Raw genomic sequence first — 20,830 nt, 5'->3', positions numbered from 1 at the left:
TGGCCAAGGAACAAGAATTAAGCTCTTTCTTTGGGGGGTGCTAATTGAGCAGGTTAGTGCACAGGGCCAGGCACCCAGACACCAGGGTTCTATTCCTAGCTCTGCTACTGGTGAGGATGCGCGAACAAGAACAAAACCAGCTTGACTCTCAGCTCCCAGGCTTGCGACCAGCCCATGAACAGCACTGGCAGGGCAGCCACATGCCAGAACCCGGGAGTATCCGGCTGCTCAACCCTCCCGCTGCAGGGCACGGGAACTGTCTGAGCAAGCAGCTTCTCCCTGGCAGGGGCCGGCGGGGCGGGGCAGAGTAGCCTGGCTCTGGCCCGGCCCCTCTAAGCACGCCGCGTCCCTTGAATACACAGGCACCAGCAGCTCAGCGGAACTCGCTCTCTGGGCTCGCTCGGCTCTGCCTGGCAGCTGGCTGAGATCCAATTAGGTTAGTCCTGCAGGGGACTGAAAGGACCCAGAGACCCAGATCTGTCAGCTCTGACTCCGTCCCCCACGCAGCGGCGGAGTGAAGGCAGCGGGGTGGATAATTACATCAGACAGCACCCAGCGCAGCCTGCCACCATTAACTTTTCCAAAACCCAGCCTGCTGCCCCCTGCCAGGGCTTGGTGCCCACAGCAGCCAGCATGGCCAGGGGCTGTTGCCTCCTGCCACTGGCTCTCTGCCCAGGGCCAGCCCTCCCGGCCCTGCCTGGCACTGTGCCAAGGCTGCCCACGAAGGCAAGGCCACTGCAGAACAAAGTTCCCACGTTGCCAACAGAAAGGGGCAGCTGGGGCTCTGCTCTGGGACGGTGTTTGAAGGGAGGTGCAGGAGGAAAGTGCGTGTACGCACATGGGGGGGTGCTAGTTTGAGGCCACTGGTACTCCAGTGCCAGGGCAGCAGGCTCCAGCACCTCTTTTCTCAGCCAAGCGGGGGGAGGTTCCCACAGACCAGCTGTGCGAGCCAGGCACCAGCCAGCACTCGGCAGGGACAGACCCTCCGCAGCTCCCACCCCTCAAACCAGGAACGTCCTGGGCTGAGTTAGCCCTTTGCATGGCGCCTCACACCAACGCTGCAGGGCCGGGAAGCCACGGGACGCTGAGTCAGACAGGACCAGCCAGGGACAGTGAAGCGGGTAACGCCTCACTCCAGCCAGGCTCGCTTTGTTCTCCGAGTGGATCTGGTGCTCAGGGGAGGAAGCCAAGCCCTGGAAGGGCCAGGCTTCGTCTGGCAGGTGCTGAGCAATCATTCCAGTCAAGTGTCCCTGCCCTGCCAGCACAGGCCCTCAGCACCCCTGCCCCAGGTACCATGCAGCATGGCAGGCTGGGGAAATGGTGTGAGCTGGCCAACGATTCGAACCCAGGCCTGCAGAGGGCAAAGGCCGCCATCCCACCCCTTTAGAGCCATAGCTTCCCCCCTCCCCTCCCCCAGCTTGCCTCGGGAGGGGCAGCAGTACCATGCTGGAGTGTGCTGCAGGGTGCTGGGTCCGGCGCAAAGGCTGCTCGTGGGCAGCAGAGGGCACTATGCTCAGCCCGCGCGCTGGGGAACTGCCCGCACAGCATGGGGCAAGGCGCTCCGCAGGCCGAGGGGGACGGAGGCGGCTGCGATGGAAAGGAAAGGAGATGGGCACAAGCTGAGCGACAAATGGTGGTTTTCAATGGCACACGACAGATTCACAAACACTGGGACCTGCTGGCTTGCCACAGCACGGCGAGGAGGAATCCACCCCACGGAGACGCGGCAGATGCTTTCTAGAAACGACAGCTACCCAAACCCCCATTAGAAAAAGAGGCCCCGTGGGTTGGGGGTGGGAACCCTGGTGAGCCCGTTAGGCACCCCGAAAGCGAGACGCTGTAGGGAGGCATAGCCCTTTCTGGAGGGAGGGGAACCAGCCAGAAAGCACATTCTCTGCGAAGATCCGGTGCCCGGCCAGGGAGCCGACTCAGCGCTGCGCACAGCAAAGTCACGGCCATTGGAACGAGAGAGAAGCTAAACGGGCACAACCTCAAACACGCCACCTACGCTGGCTGCCACGCCACACACAGCCCTGCCGACACTCCCACCTGGGCCAGCTACTGTGAGGGGTGGGCAGGCATCTGGAGCCCTGGGAACGCCCCCCTGCTGCTTAAAACACATCCACAAAACACACACACAAGCCCTGAGCTCAGCCTCGGGGTCCACACTCAGGGTGGGGACTTGCACTGCCAGCACCCTCCCCCCTCCCCAAATCCTCCTCCTGGCGGAATCCAGGATTAATGAGCAGGCCTGGCTCTGCCTGCTGTTCCGAACCCAAACGAGCACTGCCTGGAGCCCAGCGTGGAGCTCGCTGGCCCCAGCATCTCAGGCCGGCCCTGTGCTCACAGAAGGATGAGGCTGGGATTGCGCAGCTGCCTGTAGACGTGCAGGAGCTTTTCCGCCGTGGCACTGGCATCGTCCCCGAGGCACAGACGGTCCCGCAGGGACTGCACGTCCTTTAGCAGCATCTGCCAGGCAGAGAGGAGAGGGGTTAGGAAGCTGGATCTGCTGCTGCCTGCTAGGCGCTGGCCCCTCCGCACAGGCATCCTGCAGCCACACCAGGGCGCAGCTGTAAATGTCAGGGGCAAGTTACAGATCTCGTGGCATGACCTGAAGACAGCCCCCCGGCCTCCCAGCTAACACCCCCCAGCCCTGCTGCCTCCCGGCTGCCCGGAGCTAAGCACTCAGCGGGACCACGCCGCTCTGGGCCTCGAAGCCTGTGCCAGTCTAGTGTGTGTCAGCCTCTGCAGGGTCTGGCTTTGCTGCCCAAGACCAAGGAGCCCCGCCTGCATGGGCACATGGCAGGGCTGCGGTCGGTGCCTGGGCTCGGAGTTTCATGCCCCGCAGTTTGGAAGAGGGGCGTTCTTCCCCCCTCTGGGGTTACACAGATGCACTCGCCCAATGCACAGATTACTTCCCGCCTGCGTCACGTACCGCCCGGAAATGCTACCTACCTCATGATTGGCTTGGATCTGGCACAGATACTGCATGCGGAGGTCAGGGGGACTGGAGCCCTGAGCCGCCTGCTCCAGCACCAGAGTCTGCTTCAGAACAGAGAACATGGCGTTAGAGGGAGCTGCTTTTATGGTGCACTCTGGGCTTCCCCTAGCCAACGGTTGCCAAGGGAGGGAGCTTTGCCAGGCCAGACACCTCAGGCACGGCTACGGCACTGAGCCACCTAACCAAGGCTCCCTTCCTCCAGAAGGCTGGAGTTCGGCCAGGCCCCAGATCCTGCTCTGCACCGGCACCTGTCTTGCTGGGACTCTGCCTGCCCAGGGCTGGCCTGCTGTTCCTAGCAGCCATTCCCAGCCTCTCAGTGCAGCAGCATCTGAAACACGCCCCCGCCCACCCAGCCTAGGTTTGAATGCATTGCAGCACTGACTCCCACTCCCATGTCTGCTCCAGCCTCCAGGCTTTCCAGGCCTCAGCACTCCCCACTGACACACACTTCTGGCACCCTTCACCGCTGCTCTGCCCACAGGGGCTGGGTATTCCTCGCTGCCTAGATTGGCATGCAGGACCCTTGGGCACAGGACCTTGGCACACACTGCAGGTGCCCCGCTCTGCTCCAGCCACGGTCCCCTTTAGCCGGGGCTGCAGAGCTCCGCATCACACTAGGAACTGACTGTCTGGTGCATCTCGTGCAAGGAAGCTGGCTCCCCGGATAGCTACAGGTGCCCTGCTCCATTTAGTCACTGCCCTTAGCACGGCCCACTCTTGGTTCAGGCTGCTACAGGCTCCAATGGCTTCTAGCCTGGCCTCCGGTGATGGGGAGTGTGTTAGCCAGGGCCAGCTCAATCGCACATTCCCAGGTTAGCGCCCCGCTGATTTCAAGCTGAACCGTACAGTTCTGCCACAGGGTAAAGCAACTGCTCCAACCCAAACTGCACTGGGGTCCCTCTGAGCTCAGGCTAAGGTTGCTCTGCCTTTGCCCAGGCTCAGCCCCTACACAGCCCTAGTTCTGCTGGCTGGTCACGGCCTGCAGGCAGCGCAGATCCTTGGCTCTAAAGCCCTGGCAGGAGGAGCAGCTGCTGCACTGCGGGCAAGGAGAGGCCATGCACAGCAACTTATGCAGCAATGCCAGTGGCAAGCAGCAGGCTGGAGTCCGTTCTGGGGCCACGCTGGTGGGGAAAGCGCCAGGTGTCCTGGGATTCCCGTGGAATAGCCGTGCAGCCACGGGAAGGACTGCCGGCTGCTCAGTGCAGCGCCATTCACACTGCCCACTGGGAGCAGCTGGAGGAAGCAAGTCCTGGGTGCAACCAGCACAGGAAGGAAGAGTAGCGAGCCCAGCTGATGAGGGTCAGAAGCAGCAGCTCCAGAGAGTTGAAGGGCCTGGAGACACCAAACCCCTCTGACTGGTACGACCCAGGGACCCCAGCTTAGCTCAGAACCAGGCCAATGGAGTGAAAGAGGCAAAGCTCCCTCCCAGCTAAACAACCCCCAGTGCAGGCTGCAAAAGGGGCAGCTCCTAGCAGCGTTCCCAGGCTGCTGCTGCAAGCATAAGCCCCCTCTCTGTCTGGGGGGTGCGATCTGCACCTGGATGCGCCGGACGACGGCTTGATGCACTCTGCACATATCTGCCAGAGAAAGGCTCTGGATCAGGATCTCCACGGCCTGGATCGGGCCTGCTGGACAGAGATTGTCCACGGCCACCTGCAAGAGAGAGGAGATCCTTACTGCAAACATTGCCAAGCCACAGGGGGTGTCTGTGCAGAGGGCAGGCAGACCTCTGGGGTACCCCCTCGGCAATACAGCATAGCTGTGGATGGAGGAGGGTTAGATGCGGATCCCAACAGCCAGAGATATCTGTGCTTTAGAGGCAGCAGCATGGGGCATTCATTCCTTGCCCCTCCCCGTCCACCATTCATCTGTACTAGGAACACCTCCAGGCTGGTGACAGTAAAGGGGACGGCAGCAGAAGAGGGGGACGATTCCCCAAGCCAGGCTGCCCTGGCCCAACCAACAACCTCATTTGGTCTCCTGAACCGAAACTACGCGGGGGCCTAGATAAGTGCAGAGACCCATCAAACTCATGGCATTTGGACTGGAACCCAGAAGTGGCAGTACTACAGGAGGACAACAGGCTTCAGCCTTGCCTGGCAGCGTACGGGGATGATTCGATGGCCATTCCCCGAAGGATTTAACCCGGGAGGCTTAGCCTGAGCAGAATTAATGCTGGCACTAATCACATTGGCAATATTAATGCTCTCATGCATGAAGCAACCTGAGCCAGGTCATTGCCAGCACACTGCCAGTTGGGACTCTCTCGCTGGAGGGTTAACCGGCCATGGCAGGAGAGCCGCTTCGCAATTAGTCTTTTTCTTTTGCACTTAGAGAGGGATTTTCGCATTAAGGGAAAAGCCGAAGCAGATCAGACTTAAACCAGCATCCAGACACATTTCCCCTCACTTCGCAGAAGTAGCAAATCACAGCAAGCCAGTCAAGCAATGAGATGAGCAGTTAAAAGCAAAGCTTTGCTGCTTCCCAGGCCCATGGATCCGGCAGCCGAGTCGTGATGCCAAGTCAGGGCCACCACTGCCAAGTTATGGCAACTCAGTAGGACCGGGAAGCAGCAGCTGGGCAGAGCCGGAGAGAAATCCTTATTCACACCAGCCTTGGCAACAGCAGCCAGACTGAGGAGGGGAAGTGCCAGGGGAAGGCAGCCCTCTCAGAGCCGCTGGCTCTGTTTACATTCTAGCTCGGTGCCTGGTGTCTGCACTCCTCAGGCACGAAGGGACATAGCCTTGGACGATCGTCAGCCCCATAGGCAGAAAGGAGGTCGTGGATTTTAAGGCATCACACTGGGACCTGAACAGTGCCTTGCTCTGCAATGCACCTGCATAAGCTTGGCCAAAGTGCCCACCTACCTGGCAGGGCTGGGCAGCGTAAGCACCACAGGGACAAGGGCCAGATAAGGCCACTGGCAGATCTGACGCATGGCTGAACAGACGCAGAAAGAGCAGGGCCGGGAACTGGCTCCTCATCTCGTTCCTTACCCACAAGACAATCCTGTGGACAAGGGGCTGTGTCCCCTTCGGGTCTGAGAAGTGAGGAACTCAGCTGACTCCTGGCCACCCTCGTCCCATAGACAGCAGGGGGCAGCACAAGCCTTTGAAGAACCCGGGGGGCAAAGGCAGGGGAAGCAGCCAGTTGGGCTTTCAACCATTAGCATGCCAGATCCCCAAACCCGGCAATGCAGCCATGTCCATGTGGCTTTTCACTGACCCCCACGAGTGCAACCCCTTGACACCCATGGGCTTGGGCACCCGACCCCAGGGGACGTTCCCAACGGGGGTAGCATGGAGTTTGTGAGGAGGAGCTAATCCTGGGCTTTGTCAAGCCCTGAGCGATGAAGGGACCTAGACCCTTCCTCCCCTTCCCACCGCAGTGGCTCCCTCCAGGTCTCCACAGGCAGAGCCAGGCCCCCAGCTTGCCATTGGCTGGTCCCTAGCCCCAGGATCCTGGGGCAGAAGCCAGCTCTTCGTGGGGATGGGGCAGGGGCTGTTTCCCTGCAAAGCTAACCCATTCCTTGCCTCTCGGACGAGCAGCTGCACCTCGCCTCCACGTGGGGCCAGGCCCCGCACTGCCGACACATCCTGGCTCCTGAGTGCCGCAGCCGCAGCGTTCTCCGCCAGCAGCCACTGCAGAGCAGCGCAGCAGAGCGAGGGTCCTGGGGGAAAAGGAGAGAAAGCAGAGCTGGTCAGGTGGCTGCACACGCTCCCCTCTGCAGCAGCAGCTGGGGTCTCTCCAAGCACAAGCCCGGCGCCTCCCCCGCGCCGCTGTCATGTTAGTCACGCTAAGTGAGCCCACTCGGAGAGGAAGGCTGCCTCAGAGCAGGACTCCCCCAGGCACCCTGCCACACTCCTGTGGCACTAGGGAGGGCAGCCACACACGCCACACAATGGGACGGGGTCAGGGCCTCCAAGAAACAGTCCCCAACCAGTGCCACAGGATGCCCACAGGAGCAAAGGAGACAGCAGGTCTGAGCCCTTGTGGCCGCTCCTTTCTGTCAGAGGCAGAGCCTTCCCATCCGTTCTCCGAGGGGAAGGGGATCCGCGGACACAAAGGAGCTGCCGTGAGGGCTGGTTCTGTGTGGCCCCAGGACACTCGCTCTGTTAAGACACTTCCCCTCCCGCAGGAGCCGAGTGCTGCCCTGTGGTTCTGGGTTCCCACCACCTCGTGGGAGACTCCAAAGTCTGATTTCTCACCCTGGTCTCTTGCGCAGCACAGGAAGGGTTTGCTACAGAGGAAGCGCCTCCTGGGGAAAGGAGAAGAGGGGGGCATCTGTGGTGCCAGCCACAGCAGTATGGTGGGGTTAACTCTACCCCAGGCCGATTTTCATTTCTCTGAGATCAGCGCTCAGCTCTGGCTAACAGTGCCACCGGCGCGAATGCTCCACGAACTGGCACGACAGACGGACCCTGCTCAGGAAGCCAGAGGGAGAGGCGCATGGGCAGAGCTGCGTAGGCGAGGTCTGCATCACACCTGGACACACACTGTGCAGTTCCTTCACCCTCAGCCACGTTGAAACCCACTCTGTTCGGACACAGCTCTAGCTTACCCCAACGGTGCCTTCACTCCACCTTGCACAGCCACTTCGAGAGACTAATCCAAAGGAGAGGGTGAGTTCTGGCACAGCCAGCAGGAGACAGACTGCCTGCTCCTCCTCATGCAGACAGGTGGCAACCCCACGTCCTGGCCAAGGAGAGACGCCACCCCACTGCAGCAGGCCTGGATGGGTTCCAGTAGGGGCAGCAGGAATGGAATTCCAGCCCCTGGTTTCCGGGCTGGTGGGGCTGGTCCCTGTCCATGGGTGTCTGTCGGGATTGGCCATGTTCCTAGCCCTAGTTCGGCGCGGCAGCCATGGGCCAAGAGCGTTTACACACACAACCCCTGCTTGGCCCAGTATGTGGCTGTGGCTCCTTCTGCCCAGAGAGGCCAGTCCCCACATGAAGGTTCGACCCCATGGGAACGGCTCTCCTGCCAGATCGCACAGCGGTGGCAGTGCTGCACAAGTCCAGTACAAGCTCACGAGCCAGGGGATCATGCCCGGGCAGGGGAGGGGTCACAAAATCCTGGTTTATAATAGTCAAGAACTAGCACAAACATCAGCAGCTCCAGGTAGCCGGCCTGGGTCTGGGCTTCTCGCTGCAGACACAGCTGGGGCAGAGACCAACTCTGGCAACCCTCATTTGATCACTTCAGACGGCATTTGAATATTTGAACACCCAGGGAGGCCAGCCACGTAGCTCCCACAAGCCTCAACGTCCATTATCCGTGGCCAAGCACCCCCCTAAAGAGCCCTGGACACAAGACAAATCAAAGAGTGTCTGAGCATCCGAAGGGAACAACTGGAAAGCAATCACAGAGCCCAGCCCTGCACAGGGGAACGACTGCAGGGAATCCACCCCAGGACAACGCTGCCCGGACAGAAACTTGCACTACGACTGGACAACCGCCCAGAATTACCAACCTTCACAGAAGCTCTTCAATGCATTTTTCAGTAGCTCCGACGACACCTTGATAGAAGCCACTGATGGGGGTAGATACTCATCTCCTAGGGCGTCCGGTGCCTTGGGAAGCAGCTGGTCACTGACTTCCACGCTGCTGGGGTCAGACTGCACCCTGGATACTTTCAAGAAGGTCTCCACTGGGTCTGACAGGGTGGCAATGGAAGGAGGGGCTCCAGGCACTGTGCTGTCATCCAGACGAAGGCACTGCAAGATGTCGATGGTGCATTTGCTCAGGGGCAGGCAGATCCCTTCTTTATCTGGGGAGAGGCCAGGAGAGTCTTCAGGAAGCAGGTCGTCCAGTGACTCATAGGAGTCCGACGCACTGTCCAGAATCTCTCGCAGGCTGTAGAAGAGAGCACAAGAGACGGTCAGAGGCAACTCCAACTTGGTGCCTTCGGCTGTGCCAAGCGGCAGCGTCACCTCTCTCTTGCTCCCAGGCAGAAGCTGGTCGATTGGAAAGGTGAACGTGGTGGCCGAATCAGCAGAGTCTTCGTCGAAGGCACAGGAGCTCATGAACAGCTGAACGCAGAGGGTCCAGCCTTGCTCCAGGCTGCATTCGCTCGAGTTCTCCAACACACAGGAGATGGTCCAGGTATCTTGGAGCAGCAGGCGGCTCCAGCTGGCGGTAACAGTGCAAGTGACAGGCTTCCGGCCATCTTGGTTGGACAGTAAGGCAGCACTCACATTCATCACCTGGTTCAGGCTTGTCAGCGCTCGGTTCTTCTGATCCACCGCCTTTTTCAGGAAAGAAACTCTGTGGGGAGCAGAGGGAGAAGACAGCTCAGAGGTAACGGCTTTGGGACACAGAGCTAACGAATCGGAAACGCAGCCAGGCGAGGTGGCCAAAGGCTAGTAGTACACATGGCTACACACACCTAGGGCAAGTGGCACTCTCACTAAGGTGGAGAAGCCAAACTTCCACGGATCATTTCATGAGCCCTTCTAAACTCCCCCAGACACCACTGCTCTGGAACTTCAACAGCTGAGAGTGCTGGACAGGCTGAGTGCCCCGTCATCCCTAGAACTCTCTTGCGACCTGGCCAGCCACAGCACTGCTGCTCACAAGGATTTGGTACCCCAAATGCCCCTTTCACATGTGACACCAGATCAGCCTGGGCCCATTCAGTTCACGCAATGCTAGCCAAATCAGGGAGGCTGTATGATCCCACTCCCAGCCGCTTCCTTAGGAAGGCTCCTGATTTCAGCTGAGGCTACAAGAGACAGCAGTACAAAAAGCAGTGGCAGCTACAAAAGCAGGTACCTGGCGCTCTAGGAAACACAGGCACACAAACCCCAAGGAGAGAGACTGGTTTAAAATAAGGCAGAGATGAACGTTCAGGCCCAAGGCACACATCTGCCCTGAACAGGATCCCCAAATGGGCATCCACTTTGGGATGCTTGGGAGTCACCAGCATCTTGGCCTCCCACCGTCTGTTGCAGAGGCTGTAAACACCATGCCATTCTCGGCATACAAGAGCACTCTGGTTCGAAGGGAAAAGGGCAGCGGGCAGCACTGGCTGCAAACAAGGCTTTTATCATCCCATGGGGCTGGGGGCTTCTTCCCGGGCTGTCTCGACTCCGCATCACTCAGGAAAGGCAAATGTTTGAGCACAGGAGCCAACTAATAAAAGCACTTTACTGCTAACCTCTGAGCCGGGAGCTGATGCAGGAGAATCGAGTTCACTTCCAATAAAACCAAGGAGTTCACAAGCTAACAGCCCACTCACACCCATTAGCACGCTGCCCTTTACCTCTCCGAGACGTTGCCTATCCCAGACAGCAATTCCTTTATCCTTTGGCCAGCTTTTTCTGGGGTCAGCCTGACGAGATGAGCGTCATCAGGACTGCACAAGTCACAGCTCATCAGTCGGCCTTTAGCAGACAAAGCAAACAGCTCCGAGTCACCTGGAGTGGGGGACAGGCAGAGAGAACCAGGTTAGCCATCGGTAAACAGACTAGGATCTCACACACAGTCCCCCGATGCAACTAGGGAGCAGCGGCGTACGTCCTTCATTCTGGCTGAGCCCTGCACCCAGCCGTGAGAGAGAGGAGCCATTCCCCCTGAAGATTGCAGGGATGACTGTACAGCCCTGCCTGGGGCCTGCAGACTGTACCCCCCTCAGCAAGCTGGCTCGGAGGGGAAGCTGTGGTGTGGGGAGGCAAATGCCTTTTGCATCCAGGGCTGTGGGTGTAACTCTGCCGAGGAATGTCTGATTTGTCCCGACATAATGAGACATTCCTTTCCAGGAACAATTTGGGGACTGGGGAGTTACTTCTCCCCACCCCCACACCCACCCAGGGCCTCCCAGAATACCAGGTGTCCTACAACAGGAATTTGGAGAGAGTTGCAGAGACACAGACTGCGAATGACTGTCAACGGGCTACAACGGGAAACCAAATACACAGAACGTTACACAGCATGCCCACCCTGAGCCACCAGTCCCCTGCAGTGGGCTGCACTCACTCAGCTCCTGCCCCTTCCCTCACTCGCTCTGTTACCAGGGACACAGGCATGGGAAGTGGCTCCATGCTGCCCACTGCTCCTTCCCTGCCCCAGAGACTTCAAGAGCTGGGCAGTGCCTCAGGATGACGACAGGTGCAGAATAAGCAGCTGCGAGGATGCAAAGAGTGTTTCCATGCAGGTGCCCTCTGATCAGCAGACACGCTCAGGCTGTGTGTACAACCAACCGCTGCTGGTGCAGGCTGCTCCCCGAGTTCTGCAGAGGTGCCTGCAGCGCCCTGCCTCACCCCACTTGTTCATGCTTTGGCAAATGTCATCTTACTCTCTTGCCGATTCTTTGGTGCCCACATGTTCACAAACCCACCAGCGTATGGGGCTCTGGTAAGAGTTAACAGAGCTCCCTAGCTCCTTCTCTGCCCCCATCTCTATGCATGGCAGAGAGCAATGGGAACAGAGCACTTTGGACTGTCCCCAGAATGCTACCACAGCACCCCACTCTGAGAAGGCAACACACTTGCTTCCCCAGCCCTCACTGGGGAGCAAGACGTGGACATAGAGCTGTCAGGCAGAAGAAGGAAAGGAGCTTATGGATTCTGAACGGCTGTGTCTGGAGCTCTTCCCTGTGGAGCCCTTTGCCCGGCCAGCCGCAGTGTTTGGAAATTGCCTTTTGGGAAGTTTTTTGCTTAGGTCGATTTGGACTTGCCCCCAGCGCCACTCCACGCAGGATCCTACCTCTGACACAGACACAGCAGCCCCAGGTCCTCTTTATAGAGAGCACAACCCCTCCGACCGTGACCACACCGCCTACTGCTCCAAGGTGGAGACACACCCCCACAAGGGACATCACAAAGACAGCCACATGGGGAGTTGATCTCTGAACACATATGACATTTCCTCTCCCATCCAATTCCTGGCTCGGCATGCTTGATGTAAACAACTTACAATAACGAGGGTGAGCCAATGGAAGCTGGACCTTTAACGAGGAATGGTGGAGAGGTAGAAACAGGAATACGCAGTTAGGACAAAGCTATTCCTGACCATTTCAGCCCCAAGAATGACAATTTTTTACTGCTGGCAGTACCTTCTGAGGCCCGAGAAGACAAGGAAAGCGCCACAACGCTACAGATACTTAAACTGGCTGGAGACAGAACAGGAGGCAGGACATATGCAGTGTTATCTATGCTCTCGGGGTCGGAAGCGTTGCTGACCCAATCCAGGTCGACTGCGGAGATGTCCGAATGTGTGCTGTAATACATCCGGCTGCCGCCACCACAGGCGGCGCACAGGATGGGCCCTTGCAGGTAGTACTCCCTGACCTCTGGGACCTTGGCCTCTTCTCCCCGCTCTGCCTTCATGGCCACCATCTTGCCGTAGTGCCCGACCACCACAACACAGTCGCAGCCTGAGTCTCCAAACAGCTGCTCGTCATCGGGATCGTCAGGGGCTTTGTGTTCTGTTCTCAAGGCTCCAATGAAGACAACAGGTTCTTCCAAATGGTGAAGGATCTTCACAGGCGGAGCCTGGCCTGCAACCTCACTGCAGCCATCTACAGCTTCCGAAGAACTGAGGGCCTTCAGCGGCACACAGCACAGCTGCCCGTCCGGGAAGCCACAGAGAATCATGGGAGAGTCGAGCATGGCAGCGTCTATGCCAAAGAGCAGGCTGAAGAGGGGCTCCTCCAGCGTGAACCCCCCCGAACACCACAGACCCTCCCCAGGCCCAGCTGTGCCTGGTGCGGACGCACAGCACAAGACAGGAAGGAAGTGCGAGGACAGTGCGTCCCCATCGTCTCCGGTTTGGTCGCAGGTGGAGAATCCCACTTGGCTGATTTGCCGACATGGCTGGCTCTCCTGATCAGGGTCCAGAAGCACATGGAGTTTCACCCACCACTGGCCCTGAGCCTGGGACAGGGTGACGAGAACGTCGTTCAGCAGTGTGAAGGTGCACAGCGTGACGTCTGGGACGATGCAGGCATCGGAATCTATGGGGAAGACGCTGGAAGGGCAAGCGTCCTCTTTGCCATTGCCATCAGTCTGCTTCAATAACCTTCACGCAAACAAGGAAAAGCTTTCAGTCAAGCCAGAGGGCTAAGCCAGCACTTCCTCAGCTCGCCTCTCACCCCCACGCTTACAGACAAGCTTACAAAAGGAGCATCCACTTCAAGAAACCGCACTGGGTGCAGTGTTCTGGAGAGAGCAGGAAGAGCCAGGGCTCCAGAGGGGTGAGTGGTTTGGAACATTTTAACCCTTTCAGTAACTTATGGGTGCATGAGGCCGTGATGGAGAACACCTGACCCTGCCATCCCATTCCTCTCTATCCCCCAACACCAGTGGCTGTTGGATGTGTGCATGCTGAAAGGATGAAGCACAGGTGTCAGACACAGGGCTGTCTGCACGGATGGTACCGGTCCAGTCACACAGCCTCGGGACTTTAACGTCTAATCAATCACACAAACTGCGAACCGGCTAACCTAAGGGGAACCATGACCTTGTGCTTCGAGCTGACCCCTGGTGGAGTCAGATAGATTTTCCCCTTCTCCCAACATGTAGCACTGCACAGGGGGCTAAGAGCACGGCCGGGCTGCCTCTGAAGCACCAGAAATCAGTCAATGCAAGTCACCACTCTCAATGGACCGGCAGTCTGACCTGTGGATGAGATTTACTGCCGGGACAGTGCACAACTAGCCCAGGAGCCAAGCCTTTTAATGGATTTTAACAAACATGCCTTGAAGCAAGTGGACTCCCACACACCAGGAGGACAGCCCCATTAGGAGGGCCAAAACTCTGCCCCATCAGCTCCCCTAGGATCACGGGGGGGGCACCCTCACCATTTATCATGAGTAAATAAGGCACTGACAGTGACTAGACATCTGCCAGTGCCGCCCCCTGCCCTCTGTAGGACTCCTCCAGCAGACAGCATAGCATGGTGGAGAGCACACTGCATGGGCGGGGCGCTGGGAGACACTCTGCTGCCAGGGGTTTGATTCTTTTAGGGTGACTCAGAAGAGCAGGTGTTTCCCCTCTGAAATGTAAACCCCACTGCAGTTCCTTCAGGGCCTGGGGTAACCACACAACAGTTGGAGGCTAACAGGAGGAATGTGCAGATGGTCATATGGAAATCTTGGGGTCGGGAATGCTTGGAGACCACCATCATTCAGGGTAACCCCTAGACTCCAGCCAGGTCTCGCTGCAGAGGGCTGGAAGCATGTGCCATTAAACCACCTGCTACTCTCTTTTGGACTTTAACGAGCAGAGACAAACTTCACTGTCCCTGCAGGCTGCATTCCATGTCTCACCTGCTCTGCTGGTCCAGGGATACACAGTAAATGCCAGTTCCGGCACACAGGATGTAGAGCTTCCTATGAAGGGGGAGGAGTTCCACGTGCCAAACTTGATCAGGAAACCTATAGATGGCCTAAATATCAAAAAGGGAAAGAGAATGTCAGTTTTATGCCGCAAGGACGGAGGCAGGAGGAAAGGTTGCTCCTGGTTTTTAAGCAGGCTCCCAGCTGCCCCTGCAAGAGCTCACCACAGGGACACAACTTATCAGAGCAGCACCACACAGAACCAAAAGGCATTGGAGCCACCTAGCCAATGCCAGCTATCACCATCCCGCCTCCCCTTCAGCAGCCACATGTCCAGCACCACCACTGCAGTGTGTGAAGACAAGACCCACGAAACATCTACAGAATTATGCCACTGACACTGATGGAGGATCTGGCCTCTCAAGTCTCCCCAGTGCTTACTCGAGAACTCTATGTACAAGTACGAATGGGGTGATAACCAGCCAGCGCTGCATGAGGTACTGATTTACACTCAGCATTCTGCACATACACTTGGACAAGTGATGCTATGTGAGAACATGCATGTGTGACTGCACGTATGTCAAAATTAGCCATTCAACACAAACATTTGCAACCTTCCTAGAAGCAAACTTCTCTCAGATGAATAAAGAAACATTAGCTGGATCATATTTTCCCCTGGTCATTAGTTGAGGATGCACATATAGAACAACTGCAAGTTAAAACAGCCATTTTCTGAATATACTAATTGCCAGGAGTAAAACTATTAATGGGCAATATTGCATGTGTATTTCCAAGTTCAAAACAATCATTTTAAGACATGGTATGGCATTCTGCACTTCCAGTCTAAACAGTTGTGTAGCTGCTGCTGTGTGCTGTAAGCAGGCGACATTTCACCCGAGGTGGCTGCATTGCTGTGGTGATGGAAGCAATTGTAACTTGTACAGTGTTTTCAGACAAGCGGTGCTATAGAAATGGAAGATCATTATCGTAGGATTGAAAGAGTGGCGTGAGCGCGCGCACACGCACACACACACACACACACACACACAATTTCAAAGCAAACATTCAGTGTTTTACACTAGCTAAGGATAGAAAAAAGAAAAATTCAAAACCCAGAGATGGCCTACTTCCTTGAGAAAGTGAAAACCATGTAGGAGGCTAATCCTGATATCTCACTGATGGCTTCCTTAGAAGTGATAAATAGAGTAAATTAAAGAAGATGACATGTCTAACTCGGTGCTAAGGCTGCTGCTTATCACGGCAAAGAAAAGGGAAAAATCCATGGTGCACAAAACTCAAAAATCGTCATCTTGTTGAAAAAAGGAAAAAATCTTTCAATAATTGAATGAAATGGTTTGTCCCAGGAAATGAGGGAAAAGGTCAAAGAGCACCCTTCATTCGCCATGAAAAGGTTATTTGAAGCCATACTAATATTTCACTGAGAGTTTGAAACCCAAACTCTGCTAAACTGGACATACATGGAGCTAGATTTGTGAAAACTGAGGGAGGAAGCCAGCTGGCTAGTCATTGGCGGCAGGAACTAAACCCAAGATTTTCAAACCTGCTCCGAAGCAAGTGGCGTAATGTCACAACTGCTGAGAACCCAGAAGTGCACAAGGACTCTCACAGGCACTCTGTCGTTCTGAAAAATCAGCCCACTAAGGACTTTGGCACCAAGCTTTAGGCAACTGCAAGGGCAAACCTTCACATGGAAAAGATTCTAGAAGCTACAGAAAGCCACTGCCGCTTCAGCCATGCCCCCTAGGAATGGCGGACACGTCTACATGAGCACTGTGTGTGTGGCAAATGGGGCGCCCCAGCCTGCCCACACCGTTCAGCTGCGCGGATCCTGCTCCCACACACTAAAAGTTCCTTAGTGCGCATGACATACTCGTACTGTGGTCTTCCCTTCTCTTAGTGTGAGCCTGTCATGGCTAACCTCAGGCTTTAGCCCCTCTCCAGGGGCCTATTTTGGCTGCAGTTACCCCGGGCGTGGGCACCTGGGCTAGCCCAGCCTGGGGGCGAGTGGCTACCTCACGCCACGGCCCAGCACTGCAGTCCCGGCGCAGGCCGGGCGCTCACCTTCAGCACCTTCCCTTCCTGGTCATACACATAGACGAACTCGCTGCCGTTGGAGAGGTAGATCTCGTTCTCATGGCACAGCACTCGGGGCTTGCCCGCAGCCAGCCCCCCGACCGGGCAGCAGAACCCAGCCAGGTAATCAACCCTGTGGCCCACGTGCGCCATCCTCCTGCCGGATGGGCACCCGGTGCCAACCTGGGGGGAGGGAACGGAGATAGTTATTGGAAGGGGGCAGCCTGACGGAGCCCATCCCAGAGCCCCATGGGGGGAGCACAGAACTGTTCCCAGGGGTGCTGGGTTCCTGCCGGGGGGGAGGGGCAATGCCCATCCACCCCCACGCTGCGGGGGGCACCCCAAGGCAACCCCCCAGGAGCCCCAGCTGCCAACGAGCAAAAACTCCATAAGAGAGACGCTGCCCTGGGAACTGTCCCAGCTGGGGGAGATCTATGGGCCCGCGGCCCCCCCACCCTCCTTCCCCCCCGGGGAGGGGCCCTGCGCCCGCCGCCCCCCCACCCTCCTCCACCCCCCCGGGGAGGGGCCCCGCGCCCGCCGCCCCCTCAATCTCCTCCGCCCCCCCGGGAGGGGCCCTGCGCCCGCCGCCCCCCCACCCGCTCCCCGGGGCCCCTCCCAGCCCCACCGCGCCCCTCTCAAGCCGCCCGGGGGCTTCTGGCTGCAGGTACCGGGCGGGGGCGTCTGCGCCTTACGGCTCCCTCCGCGGCCGCCGCAATGGGGCGGGGGTGTTTGCGACAGGCCGTAAAGCGAGAATGGCTGCAGGGGGAGGGGCTCGCTGTGACACCCCCTGGCGGCCCCTTGTCCTGTAACCACTGGGCGCCACCCCCCTCCAGAGCCGGGGGGAGAACCCAGGAGTCCGGGCTCCCAGCCCCCCCTCCTCGAACCCACCAGCCCCCACTCCCCTCCAGAGCTGGGAGAGAACCCAGGAGTCCGGGCTCCCAGGACCTTCCCCACAACCCACCAGCACCCACCCTCCTCGGAGAGCTGGGAATGGAACCCAGGAGTCCGGGCCCCCACTCCCCTCCCAGAGCCGGGGGGAGAACCCAGGAGTCCTGGCTCCCAGCCCCTCCCTCCTCGAACCCACCAGCCCCCACTCCCCTCCAGAGCTGGGAGAGAACCCAGGAGTCCGGGCCCCCACTCCCCTCCCAGAGCCGGGGGGAGAACCCAGGAGTCCTGGCTCCCAGCCCCTCCCTCCTCGAACCCACCAGCCCCCACTCCCCTCCAGAGCCGGGGGGAGAACCCAGGAGTCCTGGCTCCCAGCCCCCCCCTCCTCGAACCCACCAGCCCCCACTCTCCTCCCAGAGCTGGGAGAGAACCCAGGAGTCCTGGCTCCCAGCCCCCCCCTCCTCGAACCCACCAGCACCCACTCTCCTCCCAGAGCTGGGAGAGAACCCAGGAGTCCTGGCTCCCAGCACCTTCCTCCACAACCCACCAGCACCCACCCTCCTCTGAGAGCTGGGAATGGAACCCAGGAGTCCTGGCTCCCAGCCTCCCCTCCCAGGGGAAGGGGAGGTTGAGGGCTGGCCTGACGGGGGCCACTGGTTGCCCTGAAAGCAGGGAAGCTGTGCTGTGAGCACAGGGCTAGCTCCAGCAGGATCAGGGCTGGGAGCTGGGCCAGGCTGGATGTTTCCAACACGCTCTGGCTGGCTGGAGTTCCCCTGGAGAGCGAGGGCAGCGCAGAGCCCTGGGGAGAGCATAGGGCTAGGAGTGGGGAATCCAGGATCCACTTCTCAGCTCTCGCAGACTTGCTGTACAGCTTTAGGGAAAGTCCCTTCCCTGCCTCAGTTTCCCCAGCAGTGGGAGGAATGACACCACTGCCCTTTAGTGAAGCATTTGGGATCCACAGATGGCAGAGTGCCAATTGGCAGCCCTCTGTTCACCCCAGCACAGTGGGGAGGCAGCGATGCTCTCCTATACGCCCCCCACCCTGCCTAAGAAGGGACTTGAGTGGCTGGCCAGATCAGCCCCAGGCCGGCCTCACTGCTGAGACGGGAGCCAGTTAGCACTGCTTGTGGCAGGGATCTAATGAGGGGGACAATGACTTGGAGACGCCTGCCTTTGGCTGGATTTAAACCAGCAACCTAGAATTAAGAGGCCAGACAGCCCTTCCGCCGTCAGAACTCGGGTCTGGAGAGGGCTGGAAGTCGCCGAAGGTTTCTTGCGAGAGCTCAGGCTTTTGCCTGGCTGAAACTGACTCAACAGCCTGTGTCCTGGCACTCGCGCCTGGCTGGCGTTCCCGTGCATACACAGTGCCATGCTAGTGGTAACTAGCAGGGCGGGGACAGCTGTCTCTCCTCCAGGATCCCAGCCGTGCTGGCCTCTGGCCGGCCGGGGGCGTTTGCTGACGTTTCTGTTAAGATTCCAGCCGGAGAAAGCGGTGACGGTAACAGAAAGATCTTTATTTGAGGACGGTACACAAACTTCACCCTGCTGCACCCTGGCCCCGCGCGCGCAGGGACCTGGGCAGCGCAGTGGGAGGGAACGCCACATATACTTGTGAAAGCGAGAGAGCAGGAGCTTGTGATTACAGCCAGGCAAAGCAATGGGCGAGCTGGCACTGGCGCGGCTCTGGCCCGCAGTGGCCCCGGGCCTCTCCAGTTGCACTAGGGGCTGGAGCAGGGCCCAGACACTGTTATTTCCTCTGGGGCCCCAAGCCAGATTTGCTCTCGCAGCTCCAAAATGCTGATGCTTTGACCCTCCTGCACCTCACCGAGTTGAATGTGAAATGCAGGCCATGGGGCTTGTCAGGGCTGGGGGGGCCAGCGCCTGCAGCTCTCACCCCAGAGGGAACAGGCCAGGTGGCTGCATCGGTCGCTAGCCAGCTGCGGCATATCAGGGCAAGTTGGCTACGTGGCAGCTTGGCGTTCCGCTGTCCCTGCTGTCCCTCCGTCTTCCCGCTCATGGGTTCTGGCTCCCGCGGACAGGCGGGGATGAAGCAAGCAGAACAGGCATTTCCAAAATTTCTGTTTGTTTGTTTTGCCTCAAAACTTGAACGTTCCAGAAACTAGGGCGTCTCACCAGCGAGTGGCTGGAGGGACAGCCAGCCATGTGTGGGAGGGGCGGGTTCTCCCTCCCTCCCATTGAGGGCAAAAATCAAGGAACGACTCATTTCCCCTAGGGCCCAGCAGGCTGAGCCAAGCTCCCCTCCTGCCCAAACACACCATGAGCCGGGCTTTCAGAACTGCCCTGGCACAGATCGCTTGCACCTGCAGCCCCTGCCCTCGCTAAGCATGCCCACTGCTGCCCAGTCCCGCACCCTGCTGAGGGGTTTCCTAGGGCTGCCTGGATAGAAGGCTCTTCTCCACACACACCTGTGGCTCGGCCTGGCTGATTCCAGATTGGCTACCCCCTGTTGGGGTCTCAGGCCCAGGGGAATGCAGCTGTGGGACATGGAGAGCCAGGTCTGGCTAATAAAGAATTCACCTGCACGTGCAAGCGAAGGGCAAGCTAGGCTGGCCTGGGCTTTGCAGGTGCTCACCAGCCTCCCCCATGCACCAAAGCCAACGCTCCCTCTCAGCCTCTGGCTCGGTCCCACAGCAGTCTGGGCCAAGCAGGCCTCAGTTTATCTTATGCAGTGAGCAAACTGGGGGAGGGGAATGAGTCCCAAACCCCCTAAACTCACTCGCATGCAAGAGGTAAGTGCCTGATCTGCTGTGCCGTCCAGAGCCAATGGGCACTTGCTGGAAGGTGGCACCCCAGCATCCCCCTCCCCTCCAGCTCCCCTCCCACAAGCCCCAGCGTGTGCTTCAGTACAGCCAGCAGTGGATTAAGACCAGCTAGAGGCTGGATTCAAAGAAACCCACGCTCCCTGCAGCTCATGGCACTGCTGCCTGGTCCCGGTCGTGGGCACAACACCCGGTCGCGAGGTCCCTCCTCAGAGCCAAGCTCTGGGGCCAGGAGCTCCCCCCAGCATGTGATCCAGTGGATCCTGCCTGAGTCCACCCTGCTGGCAACCCTGCAGCTGCGGGGCGGTGAGCGGGAAGTGCCACATTGTGCCCCATCTAGGAGCCAGTGCTGATCCAGAGGGCAGGGGAATGCCCAGGTGCCCGGCTCCCAACTGCAGCCACCTGCGGGGAAACGTCTCTTTAGGGAAGAAAGAAAGACACATGCAGCTTCTAAACGCATGGGAAAGTCTGCAGCATTTCTGGCCCCCGAGGAGTGCGGTTGGGGCTGTCCCTACTGAGACCCATCTCCTGGCTGCTCCACAGGCTTCCGGTTATTCCTGACCAGGACCCGGCGGCGCTTGGCTGGGGCCACTGGTTTGTCAGCTTCCGCCAGGCCGGCCCTGATGGGAGGCTTGGCCGGAGTCTGGCCTCGGCTCGTGTTCATCTCATCCACAAAGGCCTCCACCCCCTCGAAGCGGGTGGTCAGCTCCCCCAGCCGGCCCTTCAGCGCGTTGAATTCTTTGTACAGGTCATCGAGGGCTTCGGAAAGGGATTTGATCCTATGGCGGGACA

General features: G+C 58.6%; 1 protein-coding gene across 7 annotated transcripts; it reads right to left on the bottom strand.

Annotated features, from left to right (window-relative positions):
- Positions 1–1,620: 1,620 nt before the first annotated feature.
- Positions 1,621–17,093, bottom strand: FAAP100 (FA core complex associated protein 100). 7 transcript variants are annotated; one of them, XM_050921418.1, is made up of 10 exons: positions 17,042–17,093; positions 16,362–16,556; positions 14,271–14,389; positions 12,057–13,021; positions 10,266–10,419; positions 8,475–9,268; positions 6,535–6,671; positions 4,538–4,654; positions 2,956–3,045; positions 1,621–2,469 (listed from the first exon to the last, which is right to left on the bottom strand). In XM_050921418.1, exons 2-10 carry the CDS (start codon positions 16,524–16,526, stop codon positions 2,344–2,346), a joined length of 2,667 nt encoding a protein of 888 aa, XP_050777375.1. In that variant the 5' UTR covers positions 16,527–16,556; positions 17,042–17,093; the 3' UTR covers positions 1,621–2,343. The 7 variants fall into 7 exon arrangements, 5 of the variants coding, with proteins under 5 accessions (XP_050777375.1, XP_050777376.1, XP_050777371.1 ...); XM_050921419.1 differs by lacking the exon at positions 17,042–17,093 and adding an exon at positions 16,999–17,020; XM_050921414.1 differs by lacking the exon at positions 17,042–17,093 and having other exon boundaries at positions 16,362–16,792.
- Positions 17,094–20,830: the final 3,737 nt, after the last annotated feature.

The sequence above is a fragment of the Gopherus flavomarginatus genome, chromosome 12 (genome assembly GCF_025201925.1).
Source record: "Gopherus flavomarginatus isolate rGopFla2 chromosome 12, rGopFla2.mat.asm, whole genome shotgun sequence".
NCBI lineage: Eukaryota > Metazoa > Chordata > Testudines > Testudinidae > Gopherus > Gopherus flavomarginatus.
This window is presented reverse-complemented; position numbering and strand designations above follow the sequence as displayed.

Excerpts from the sequence above, each read along its gene's own strand:
- FAAP100 (XM_050921414.1), bottom strand. The coding sequence starts at position 16,763 with ATGGAGTTTTTGCTCGTTGGCAGCTGGGGCTCCTGGGGGGTTGCCTTG. Across the intron at positions 9,269-10,265 it reads ATAGGCAACGTCTCGGAGAG|AGTTTCTTTCCTGAAAAAGG; the intron begins GTAAAGGGCAGC and ends TGCTCCCCACAG. Across the intron at positions 4,655-6,534 it reads TGCAGCTGCTCGTCCGAGAG|GTGGCCGTGGACAATCTCTG; the intron begins GCAAGGAATGGG and ends TCTCTCTTGCAG.